Source organism: Salvelinus sp. IW2-2015, linkage group LG16, assembly GCF_002910315.2.
Source record: "Salvelinus sp. IW2-2015 linkage group LG16, ASM291031v2, whole genome shotgun sequence".
In the NCBI taxonomy this organism is placed as follows: Eukaryota; Metazoa; Chordata; class Actinopteri; order Salmoniformes; family Salmonidae; genus Salvelinus; species Salvelinus sp. IW2-2015.
In genome coordinates this window covers 32,334,155-32,348,015 of record NC_036856.1, presented here as the reverse complement: position 1 = coordinate 32,348,015, position 13,861 = coordinate 32,334,155, and the positions used below count along the sequence as shown (strand labels likewise).

The 13,861-nt window shown below is 40.9% G+C and overlaps 1 protein-coding gene across 1 annotated transcript; it reads left to right on the top strand.

Annotated features, from left to right (window-relative positions):
• Positions 1–10,247: 10,247 nt before the first annotated feature.
• LOC111976095 (forkhead box C1-A-like) lies at positions 10,248–12,494 on the top strand. The gene has a single exon (XM_024004840.2). It carries the CDS (start codon positions 10,564–10,566, stop codon positions 11,977–11,979), a length of 1,416 nt encoding a protein of 471 aa, XP_023860608.1. The 5' UTR covers positions 10,248–10,563; the 3' UTR covers positions 11,980–12,494.
• The last annotated feature ends 1,367 nt before the right edge of the window (positions 12,495–13,861 follow it).

Here is a 13,861-nt window from a genome sequence, read left to right as displayed (position 1 = left end):
CTCACTATACAGACAAAATGAGAAAGAAAATTCCAGAAAATCACATTGTAGGATTTTTAATGAATTTATTTGCAAATTATGGTGGAAATAAGTATTTGGTCAATAACAAAAGTTTATCTCAATACTTTGTTATATACCCTTTGTTGGAATGACAGAAGTCAAACATTTTCTGTAAGTCTTCACAGGTTTTCACACACTGTTGCTGGTATTTTGGCCCATTCCTCCATGCAGATCTCCTCTAGAGCAGTGATGTTTTGGGGCTGTTGCTGGGCATCACGGACTTTCAACTCCCTCCAAAGATTTTCTATGGGTTTGAGATCTGGAGACTGGCTAGGCCACTCCAGGACCTTGAAATGCTTTTACGAAGCCATCCTTCGTTGCCCGAGCGGTGTGTTTGGGATCATTGTCATGCTGAAAGACCCAGCCACGTTTCATCTTCAATGCCCTTGCTGATGGAAGGAGGTTTTCACTCAAAATCTCAGGATACATGGCCCCATTCATTCTGTCCTTTACACGGTCAGTCGTCCTGGTCCCTTTGCAGAAAAACAGCCCCAAAGCATGATGTTTCCACCCACATGCTTCACAGTGGTATGGTGTTCTTGGGATGCAACTCAGCATTCTTTGTCCTCCAAACACGACGAGTTGAGTTTTTACCAAAAAGTTATATTTGGTTTCATCTGACCATATGACATTCTCCCAATCTTCTTCTGGATCATCCAAATGCTCATGTACTGGCTTAAGCAGGGGGACACGTCTGCGCACTGCAGGATTTGAGTCCCTGGCGGCGTAGTGTGTTACTGATGGTAGGCTTGTTACTTTGGTCCCAGCTCTGCAGGTCATTCACTAGGTCCCCCCGTGTGGTTCTGGGATTTTTGCCCACCGTTCTTGTGATCATTTTGACCCACAGGGTGAGATCTTGCGTGGAGCCCCAGATCAAGGGAGATTATCAGTGGTCTTGTATGTCTTCCATTTCCTAATAATTGCTCCCACAGTTGATTTCTTCAAACCAAGCTGCTTACCTATTGCAGATTCAGTCTTCCCAGCCTGGTGCAGGTCTACAATTTTGTTTCTGGTGTCCTTTGACAGCTCTTTGGTCTGGCCATAGTGGAGTTTGGAGTGTGACTGTTTGAGGTTGTGGACATTGTCTTTTATACTGATAACAAGTTCAAACAGGTGCCATTAATACAGGTAACGAGTGGAGGACAGAGGAGCCTCTTAAAGAAGAAGTTACAGGTCTGTGGAGAGCCAGAAATCTGCTTTTGTTTGTAGGTGACCAAATACTTATTTTCCACCATAATTTGCAAATAAATTCTTAAAATCCTACAATGTGATTTTCTCGGATTTTTTTTTCTCTATTTTGTCTGTCTGTTTTGTCTATACACACAAATCTAAGTAAAGGAATGGAATTAAGAATATATAAATATATGGACGAGCAATGTCAGAGCGGCATAGACTAAGATACAGTAGAATAGTATTGAAGACAGTATATACATATGAGATGAGTAATGCACTGAGCTTACGCGGCATGTTAGGATAATTAACTTAGCAGGTTAGGAGAATTTGGTTAAGGTTAGGAAAAGGGTTAGGGTTAGCTAAAAAAAATCCCTTTTGGTGTCAATTTGCCAAAAGATGTAACCTTTCTAACCATGACCGGAAAATAACCCGTACTCCTCCGGTGGATTGCAGATTCTGTATCCTACAACTGGCCTAGAGGGCTGCATGCTTTCCCTGCCGGATAATCTCTCGCTCGTTTAGCTCCAAACCAATACCAGCCGCAGACTGCACTGGATTAATTGTTCACACGGGTGATTGGCAGTTATTTATTTGAACATCTATTTCAATATGCTCTTTGGGTTTGTGTATCGGTTTGCGGATATGGGTGTTCTGAATATTTTGGAGTCCTGCTGTGTTTAATTAATTTCTTTAATGTAAACATAGTTGATGACTGAGTGAAGTGGAATTGGCCACAATGAAATTCACAATCCATGCCGACGAGTTTGTTTGAATTGATAAAAGTGATCACATTGATACAATGATAACATATTGTGAGGGAAAATGTATGTGAATTTCTCAATGGAAGGATGAGGATGTTTTTGGGGCTATATCTACTGAAAAGGTCTAATGCCAAGTTTTTATACAAGAAGACTGCCTGGTTGCTATATATTTTTAACTGTCATGCATGCATGTGCATCAAAATGGAAATACCTGTAGATGGCACTGTAATGCTTTGTCAGTTTGTGTCATTCCAAAAGCCAAAACCACATGGTGTCTCGCTCTCTCTGTCTCGCTCTCTCTCTCTCAAATCGAATGGAGCAGAATAATCAACCAAATACTTGTGTGTGTGTTTGTGGTAAGGATGGGCGCCATGTTGTCAAGTGGCCTGTGACTAATGTGGTGAGTGAGGGGGAGATGGGAGGAGAGTGAGGAGGGAGGGAGGAGTAGGGAGGGAAGAATGATATACAGCATGGGAGGTAGAGGAGATGACAGTGGTGGTGTCAGAGTGGGACATTTTTAGTGTGTGTGTGTGTGTGTGTGTGTGTGTGTGTGGGTGTGTGGGTGTGTGTGTGTGTGTGGGTGTGTGTGTGTGTGTGGTGTGTGGTGTGTGGTGTGTGGTGTGTGGTGTGCGTGCAAACATTAGAAGGTGCCAAAGTGCTGAGAGAGGTTGTACAGCATCACCTGGGAAGTTTTAATAGAATGCAACACAGGAATTAAAACACATGGGGGCAGTGATGCCTCACAATTGCAGTGGACTCAAGTCCTCAGTGAGATACTTAGCTGGGTCTCTCTTGACATAATGGGGGGGTGAAGGTCAGCCGTTTTTCCCAGGGAGTTGGTCAACCATTGTTTGCCAGTGCTGTGATAAGATATTGTGGAACATAATGAATTTCAAGAATTGATCTCCATTGTATGTTAGCTAACCAGACAGTTTTAGAGGATGATTCCATACATTTTACAGATTAACTGCCAATGTGCCAACATTCCATTCAAAGAATGCAGTCAATCCACAGCCAAACACTGGATCAGATCAGTTGATGATAGGARTTAGATATGTTGTAACTGCAACAAGTACTGATATTGTATCATATAAAAGCAGTCTCAGCTTTCCAAGAAAACAACTAAAAATGTAGACATTTATGGTCTGTTTACATATATTTTAGAGGCTATGTACACATAACAGTTTCATAAAACTTGTATAAACTGTATTTATGATTACAGTGCTTTCAGAAATTATTCCTACCCCTTGACTTATTCCACATTTTGTTGTGTTACAGCCTGAATTGAAAATGGATTWAAAAAAAWTCTCACCAATGTACACACAAATACCCTACAATGAAAATGTTTTACATTTTTAGAAAACATTTTTGCTAATTTATTGACAAAGAAAGGCATAAATATCTAAATTGCATAAGTATTCACACGCCTGAGTCAACACTTTGTAGAAGTGCCTTTGGTTGCGATTACAGCTGTAAATTTTTCTGGATAAGTCTCTAAGAGCTTTCCACACCTGTATTGTGCAACATTTGCCCATTATTCTTTTCAAAATTCATCAAGTAGATTTAAGTCAAAGTGTAACTCGGCCACTCAGGAAGATTCACTGTCTTCTTGGTAAGAAACTCCAATGTAGATTTGGCCTTGTGTTTTAGGTTATTGTCCCACTGAAAGGTGAATTAATCTCCCAGTGTCTGGTGGACAGCAGACTGAACCATGTTTCCCTCTAGGATTTTGCCTGTGCTTAGCTCCATTTCGTTTATTTTTTATCCTGAAAAACTCCCCAGTCCTTAACGACTACAAACATACCCATAACATGATGCAGCCACCACTATGCTTGAAAATATGGAAAGTGGAACTCAGTAATGTGTTGTATTGGATTTGCCACAAACAGAATTATTCAGGACAAAAAGTGAATTGCTTTGCCACATTTTTTGCAGTATTACTTTAGTGCCTTGTTGAAAACAGGATGCATGTTTTGAAATATTTTTATTCTGTACAGGCTTCCTTCTTTTCAGTCTGTCAATTAGGTTAATATTGTGGAGTAACTACAATTTTGTTGATCCATCCTCAGTTTTCTCCCATCACAGCCATTAAACTCTGTACTGTTTTAAAGTCACCATTGGCCTCATGGTGAAATCCCTGAGCGGTTTCCTTTCTCTCCGGCAACTGAGTTAGGAAGGACGGCTGTATCTTTGTAGTGACTGGGTGTGTTGATACACCATCCAAAGTGTAATTAATAACTTTACCATGCTCAAAATMMTTTTTTTTCTCTCCATCTACCAATATGTGCCCTTCTTTGTGAGGCATTGGAAACCTCTCTGGTCTTTGTGGGGTACAGAGATGAGGTAGTCATTCAGAAATCATGTTAAACACTATTATTGCACACAGAGTGAGTCCGTGCAACTTATTCTGTGACTTGTTAAGCACATTTTTACTCCTGAACTTATTTAGGCTTGCCATAACAAAGGGGTTGAATACTTATTGACTCAAGACTTTTCATTTTTTATTAATCTGTAAACATTTTGAAAAACAGAATTCCATTGTGACATTATGGGGTATTGTGTGTAGGACAGTGACAAAACAATCTGAATTTAATCCATTTTAAATTCAGGTTGTAACAACAATATGTGTAAAAAGTCCAGGGGTGTGAATACTTTCTGAAGGCCCTGTATATGGCAATATGTTAGGTTGACAATTATATTACACAATTTCTGATATATCACATGCCTTTGTTTTATTTTCCTGCATAAGTAAAATCAGGATTATGCTTCTACTGCTATTCATTCTAATTAGAATGGTTTGGATTCATCCCTGACCAACATGGCTGCCATTTTCACTCCATTCTGGAACTTCAAGGGTTTATGACATAACCACTTCCCAAATAGGATATGAAAACATAATAAGCCAAAACTGTTTAGAATAGCATGAGATTAGCTATAAAACTGCCAATTTTCCTCTCTGCCCCATGGCAATGTGTAGAATTGCAGGAAATTAGCATTAAAACAGAAACATTTTCTCTCAGCCTCGTTGCAAAATATGTAGAATAGTATAAGATTAGCTATGAAGATGCATTTTTTCCCTCTTTGCAACATGACAAAATTGTAGGATGTTAGCTGTTTGCCAACCTTGCGGCACCACAAAACTGCAGTACACCACTGGATGGGGGATGGGGGGGGTTTATGTAGTTCATGACCAAGGCGAATTTAGAGTAGTAGAGTATGTTGTAACATTAAAGGCTAAGCAGCTATCATCACCTTGACCTTCATCAACACCCATACTGTTTTTCTGTCACTATTATGTACCTTTTGTCCTTAACAAAGGAGGAGCCACCCATTTATAACGTTAGTTTAGAACTAGACAAGCACACAGCCACGGCCCTCAATTGTGTACCTTTTCTTGCAGCCCTCTTGACTAGTTTGAGAGCTTCCTGTGGTTGTAAATTGCTCCTGGCCACCCACGTTGTGCATCCAGCCTACTTCTCTTGACTGACCCCATGCATCATGGCCATTACATTGAGAGAGAGAGTTGTGTGAGTTGAGAAAACAAATCAAACAAACATTCCCCCAATAAAAAGTAATACGAGAATATTATCTTTAATACATTCTCTGTTATTATAGGCAATGTTGTGATTTCAGAGAGAGCTGGCACCATAGAAACAGACTTAGGTTTACAGTCCCTGATGTGACGCTCCTTGACACTGTAGTCCAGCGTTCCCCAAACTCGGTCCGCGGGACCCCAAGGGGTGCACGTTTTGGTTTTTGCCCTAACACGACACAGCTTAATCAAATGATCAAAGCTTGGTGATTAGTTGAGTATTTGAATCAACTGTGTAGTGTTAGGGCAAAAAACTCAACTTGGATCCCTTGGGGTCTCGAGGACCGCGTTTGGGAGGCCCACCTTTCCTACCTTTGGGGATTTTTGGAACTTTCTTCCATCTTCTCATTGAGGAGGGAGAACTGAAGTCCCATGGACCAAACATTTTCAGATAAGAATGAGCTTCCAAAAATCACCATCACTTATTTTCAGGCTTTTCTATAATGTTTCATTGGATCACTTTGTGGAGGTTTGAGTAGTAGCCTAATCGATGTGCAAGATAGCATCAGACACTTCTGCCTATGCGCAATTAGCCTAGGGACGAGGTTACTCCATTACGGACATGCAGGCCCATGGCATTTATGGTCGCCAGGGGGCGCTAGGTGCCAACGAACCGCTGGTCCTCATAGCAGGTGGCTTGGCCAGTGGCTAGTATTGAACGGTTTCCTTGTCATCGTAATGCTGGTCTTCACGACTCCCTCAGTACTTATGAAAGAATCCCGACAAGGTCAATACACTGCGTCGCGTTGGTATATTTTACATATTTCTCTGTCTCACTGTTCACCCTCTTTGGCTAATCTAGACGAACATACCACGTCTATTTATTTGAACTTTTATGATTTAGTTCTGGGAACACTTCCACCGTTTTAGTTCTAAAATGTAGCAAGGGAACAGACTAGTAAAATGTGATTCATCACTACAATTATCCCGAGACACGAGCAGTAGTCAGTGGCAAATTCCTTCGATTTTTAGGCTCCAAAAGTCTGCCAATGCCATCGAAATATTTCAATTTACACCAATACACCAATCTTCTAAATTGTAAAAGGAATGTTTTTCAACAGAGCCTATATTATTGATAATATCGTACCAAATTGTAAGTGAATTTTCACAGAAAAAAAAAGAGTAAATTCGATTCTACACAGAAAATATATATAGCACATATATATGCTATCTTTATTGAATCTAATAATAACAGCGCCATATATATTTTATGTGCAAAATAAATTCAAATATAGGCCATGTCAATAAAAACAAATGGACACAATATCATTGTTTATCTAAATTGTACCCACATTTTGTAGGAAACGGGACTGTAGGACTACCGGGGACTATCTATTTATCCAAAAATCCAACCAAATATGAATTCATAATTTAGCAATTTACTATTTAAAAAACGGTTACTAAGTTTATACAATTCATCAAGTAATGTATTGTATAACATTTATCATAATTGACCTAATATCACTCTCTCTCTCAATTTCAATTTAATTTCAATTTAAGTGGCTTTATTGGCATGGGAAACATGTGTTTACATTTGCCAAAGCAAGTGAAATAGATAATAAACAAAAGTGAAATAAACAATACAACAGTAAACATTACACTCACAGATGATGCAAAATAATAAAGACATTACAAATGTCATATTATGTCTATATACAGTGTTGTAATGATGTGCAAATAGTTAAAGTACAAAAGGGAAAATAAATAAACATAAATATAAGTTGTATTTACAATGGTGTTTGTTCTTTACTGGTTGCCCTTTTCTTGTCTCTCAATTCAATTCAATTTCAATTTAAGGGCTTTATTGGCATGGAAAACATATATTTACATTGCCAAAGCAAGTGAAATAGATAATAAACAAAAGTGGGAGAAAAAAAAATGAACAGTAAACATTAAACTCACAAAAGTTCCAAAAGATTAAAGACATTACAAATATCATATTATGTGCAAAAAGTTAGAGAAAGAAAGGGAAAATAAATAAACATAAATATGGGTTTTATTTACAATGGTGTTTGTTCTTCACTGGTTGCCCTTTTCTTGTGGCAACAGGTCACAAATCTTGCTGCTGTGATTGCACACTGTAATATTTAATCCAATAGATATGGGAGTTTATCAAAATTGGGTTTGTATTCGAATTCTTTGTGGYTRTGTGTAATCTGAGGGAAATATGTYTCTCRAATARGGTCARACATTMGGCAGGAGGTTAGGAAGTGCAGCTCAGTTTCCATCTCATTTTGTGGGCAGTGTGCACATAGCCTGTCTTTTGAGAGCCAGGTCTGACTATGGCAGCCTTTCTCAATAGCAAGGCTATGCTCACTGAGTCTGCACATAGTCAAAACTTTCCTTGATTTTGGGTCAGTCACAGTGGTCAGGTATTCTGCCACTGTGTACTCTCTATTTAGGGCCAAATAGCATTCTAGTTTGCTCTGTTTATTTGTTAATTCTTTCCAATGCGTGAAGTAATTATCTTTTTGTTTTCTCGTGATTTGGTTGGGTCTAATTGTGTTGCTGTCCTTGGGCTCTGTGGGTCTGTTTGTGAGCAGAGCCCCATGAATAGCTTGCTTAGGGGACTCTTCTCCAGGTTCATCTCTCTGTAGGTGATGGCTTTGTTAAGGAAGGGTTGGGAATTGCTTCCTTTTAGGTGGTTGTTGAATTTAACGGATTTTGATAATTAGCTGGTATCGGCCTAATTCTGCTTTGCATGCATTATTTGGTGTTTTACGTTGTACACAGAGGATATTTTTGCAGATTTCTGCATGCAGAGTCTCAATTTGGTGTTTGTCCCATTTTGTGAATTCTTGGTTTTAATTGTTTTTATTACATGCCAGTGTTTACTGTCCCGGGTATCTCGCCTCTACTTCCCGCCCCTCAGTTCCCACACAATAACACTGCTGTGACAGTTATTTAGATAGTCGATTATAGATAGTATTTGCTACTATTTGGCTACTGATAGCCTACCTACTAATAATACTAATAGGCATACTAATAAAATAACTGAGACGGTCCAAAATGCATACACAATTGCAATGATATCCTCAAACACCATAGCCTACTTAAATGTAAATGTAAAATGAGTGTTGGATAAGAAGTAGTAAAATAATTCGGTCATATATGTTATACCAAAATTCACATAGGCCAACAACAATTATTACTTGCCAACAAAATATGTTAAATCTCCTAGCCTAATGTCTAATACAGGGATGGAACCTACCTCGATTTTAACATTAGTTTCACATTCTGCCTGAGAAAGTGCGTGATGCCCTACGAGCAAAAGTTGGAGGAATTTTGATGGCATTGTTAGCACCTTTTGACTGAGACTGACACATYCAAGGTCTCCGTGCGCTCCGTTTGGTCCCACTAAAATCGCATTCCCTCTCACACCACGTCAACCTTTCTCACCTTGGCCGTTTCTTCTTCCCCGGCCAAATGATCTTAATTTAACCTTTAATTAGCTTGCGCATTCCGCCCTCTCGCGCTGCCCGGGCCGGGAGGGGAGCATGCGCTTTTATCTCGCGCTGGGTGTTTATTTAAAGTTTAAACTGCAGCTTATGTTGATGAACTCAGCGTAGCGGAACCAAACGGCAGAGGAGAACACTGATTTCAACGCATGTTTATGTCGATAAAAACTAGTGTGCCTTTTGATTCTGGTAGGGTAAAATGTGGTAGGCCGATAGTGAGACCAAAGTGTATTCTTAATTTGGCTAGAAATAATATAGGCCTATATTACATTTTGATCGTGAAGGCCTGTTATAAAAAGCCTGTTTCCCGCAATGACAGTAACAAGGTAATAAAATAATAATCTCTCCTTCAGATTATAGCTGGTGATTTTCATCATGTGGAATCTCTGACACCTCTCCGTCTGTTGCGCCGCGCCCATCAGAAAAGATTACGGGCACCGACCACATGTAGGGCCCATTCTTTTAGTCAACATTTGATTTGTGCTTTGAATAAATTCAATTATATTAATGTGTAMCTTATTTATCATTGTTGTTGTTGATTGTATAATGTTTTATGAACCCATTGTTAACGGATGAGATTGAGAAATTAAAGTAACATTCGTGTAGCCTACCTCTCAGTTTTGTGTGTTCATCCATAATGATAAAGAGAAAAACGAATTCAAATAAACCTTTATCCGGTTTAATATTCAATTTAGGCTAAATAAAATAATTCACATAAATAGGCTATTTATTTTTATTTTATTTATAAAGAAGTAATTCATTTCAAATGAGATGATGCGATTGAAGACTTCTTCAAATTTTACATAATAGTCCTACACGATTTCATGTTTCACAATAGGTTACACATTTTAACACATATGATAGGGTATCTGAAAGTTTTTGATAAACTGCTAATATTAAGGAATAGATGTTAATATTTTAATGGTTTAATATAGCAGAAACCATTGGCATACATTGAGCAATATTAGTCATACAGCCCTTCAAATCATTTTATGGGAGCAGGGAGTTCCTCATACCTCTCCTTATTTAATTGCAGTGTGTGCGTGTGTGCGTGTGTGTGTGTGTGTGTGTGTGTGTGTGTGTGTGTNGTGTGTGTGTGTGTGTGTGTGTGTGGCCAACACCACTTGGAAGGCTTTTTGACTGCTGTAACTTTGCTTTCTTTCGCGCACACTCGGGTTGAGCTCCCATCCTATTAGATGTTGGAACCCATTCGGGGAGGAGCAGCCACAGGCCAAAACGTGAACAGAGTTTTTTTTAAAAAGTGTCTCTGTAGTGACGGATGCTTGAGCCGTAGTTTTCCCAATGTTCGACACAGTAGACTGTGCGCAGCCTTCACTCCAGTCATCCTGGCGAGCCGTGGCTTAGGCTAAACATACTTCTCCAAACTCCCTTTGTAACACACAGAAAATAAAGGAAAGGAGGCTGAGGAAACTGGAGCTACCCATCTCCGTGCTGCTGAAGCTTTTGGGAGAGTTCTTTATTCTTTTAAACTTTACGGGACGAAGGCGAGGAGGAGATAATGCAGGCGCGCTACTCCGTCTCCAGCCCCAACTCTCTGGGCGTCGTGCCTTACATTAGCAGTGACCAGAGCTACTACCGGGCAGCGGCCGGTGGAGGGTACACCGGGATGCCTGCTCCCATGAGTATGTACTCTCACGCAGCKCAAGACCAGTACCAGGCCAGCATGGCGCGTGCGTACGGACCGTACACCCCGCAGCACCAGCCCAAGGACCTGGTCAAACCTCCGTACAGCTACATCGCCCTTATCACCATGGCGATACAGAACTCACCGGACAAGAAGGTGACCCTAAACGGGATTTATCAGTTTATCATGGAGAGGTTCCCGTTCTACCGAGACAACAAGCAGGGCTGGCAGAACAGCATCCGCCACAACCTGTCCCTCAACGAGTGCTTTGTCAAAGTGGCCCGGGACGATAAGAAGCCCGGCAAAGGCAGCTACTGGACTCTGGACCCGGACTCCTATAACATGTTCGAGAACGGCAGCTTCCTGAGGCGTCGCAGACGGTTCAAGAAGAGTAATGTTCAAAAGGACAAGGATGACAGGCAAGGCAGGGACCTGTCAGGGAGAGGAGCACCGGATATGGAGAACGAGCAGCCCGTGCAGGGCTCACAGCCCGTGCGCATCCAGGACATAAAGACTGAGAACGGGACCTCTACTCCACCACAGGCCGAGTCCCCCAGCCTGCCTGTGCCCAAGATAGAGAGTCCTGGGAGCAGCAGCAGTATGTCCACCGGTAGCCCTCACAGTGTGCCCTCTGCCCGGTCCCTCTCCATGGAGGGCCCCGAGCATCACCACCACGCACAGGCCGCGGCGCAGGGCTTCAGTGTGGACAACATCATGACCTCAGTCCGGGGGTCGCCTCAGGGCACCACGGAGCTCACGTCCCCTCTTATCGCATCTTCTAGGACAGGTATAAACCCCTCTCTATCTCTTAACTATTCCCCCAACCAGACGTCTGCTTACAACTCACCAAACTGCAACCAGAACTCAATATCTACAAACTCTAACGCGACGTACCATTGCAACATGCAAGCCATGAGCTTGTACGCCGGGGACCGAGGAGGCCACCTTGCGCCCTCCACCACCGTGGACGAGACTCTTCCCGATTACTCCATCACCACTACGGCCACATCCCCGCTCGGGCATGGCAACCTGAGCGCGGGACAGGACAGTGGTCACCACGCGAACCAGGGCCGACTTGCGTCCTGGTACGGAGACCTGGGACACCTGGGCACAAGCTACCCAGCACAGCAACAGAACTTCCACTCGATGCGAGAGATGTTCGAGTCTCAACGTATCGGTTTGAATAGCTCTCCGGTTAACGGAAATAATAGCTGTCAGATGGCCTTCCCCTCCGGTCAATCCATCTACCGTACCTCCGGAGCTTTCGTTTATGACTGCGGCAAGTTCTGAAAACAACAAAAACAAAAATGTTTTTTTAAACGAATAACTTTAATATATATTTTTCCTTCTTTTTGTACTTTAACCTCCCTCATTCCGGTCCTTTATTCATCCCCAAATGGACTAAACAGATTGAGAGTGGTGAGATTTGTTCTGGTGTGTATGACAGACAGAGAGGCGCGTGTTACAACACCGAATAACACGTAAGTTTTTACTCTCTCACTTTAGGAACTTTGTTTTTAAAGAGTGTTGCTTTAATATCCAACATGTTATTAACTTGTTATTCACTGTAAATTGCATCTAGTAATTTATTATAGAAAGTAAGGGAGTATAGTTGGATGTTGTGGACCAAACACCAAAAAAGTGTTTCCAAATTGAGGTGCCTTAAATTGTGCTACATATTGTTATTTTATGAAATAGGAGGGGAACTTGTATACCGACGTATTCTATATATTTTTGTTCCATATTTGTTGAAATTATTCTGAAGGCATTGCATTGTTTGTCTAATAAATTGACATTCTATTTGATTTAAATTTGTCTGGTTTATTAGCTCTCCGTAGAGGCCTATAAGGTCCGGCATGCTTTAGAATAGGGGACACAATGCAAAATAAAAGATTGGCCTATTATTGCAAAATAAGATTGCTTAGTGTCTTCCCTGGTGGTGCTTAGAAAAAAATAGTGTTTAGGCCTAATGGTTCAAATCATTTGTGATTTTAAACGGCGGAGGTATATTTGCGTAAACCTCGCTCTTCTGTATTTATAATGTAATATCTAAAACACAAACTATTGCACAACACACCCCACACAGTGTTGACAAGATTTACGGTGGCTATTTAGAGTAATAAAGGGCTTCTGTTTCTTGTCTTGATGTTCTGTTCTGGGGCCTTATGACCCTGCTACAATAACCGGGGCACATATGCACACAGTTTTGCCTGGCAGCACACGTTGCAGGACTGTAGTGAAATAAATGTAAAACATATACAGTTTAAACGACGTGACAATCTTATGAGTTCTGGAGTTATGTCTAGGTACTTATAGGGGTATTTTATGATACAACGTAAAGCAATACAACACACACAAGGCTACAGCCACTAATGCGATTTTCTGCTGTATTGAGTGTATTGTAATCTGATAGGATGCAATATACAGGCTTGCTGCTGGGCTGGTAGTGTATTATGCAAGTACTCAGTGTGTATGATATATGTCCGTGTAATTGTTAGTTATTCTTGTAACGGATAGGCTATTGTTATGGTAACGTAACACATGTTTCAACATACAGTATCTCTCCTTAGGCTATGTGGGACGTGCCATCGAGGAAAGTATAAATGTTGGGTCCAAAACCTCCTAATTAAAATAATGATTAGCAAGTTTTGTTTCTAACTTTAGAACTATCTTCAATACAGGTTGTGCAATATTTGGGCATTTTACTTTCTTATAACAAAGCTAAAATAAAATGTAGGCTACTGGGCCTACTCCTACCAGCCCAGCAGCAAGCCTGTATATTGCATCCTATCAGATTACAATACACTCATACTCCTCTGCCCTGGCCCATGTTTGTGTAGTCAGCACAAATGAAATGTTACATTGAGCTACAGCACACAATCTGAAACAGAGGGGGAGACTGAGGAGAGGAAGAGAGTAGAGATTTACACAACGACATTTAGTATTTGTGTAAATAAGAAATCACACTAATTTATATCATGAAATAATTATTGACGAAGGATATGGAGTACATTTGGTGACAACAGAAGTAAGGTCTAGATGCATTGCTTGGTTTGTTTTCGCTGAGACGAGACCCTTTGTCAATATCCTCACCTCCAGGCCTTTAGTTTAACAGTAGGGCGAGCCGAGAGCCAAACTTTGTATCACGGCTTATTGATGGAGGGGTAGGTGG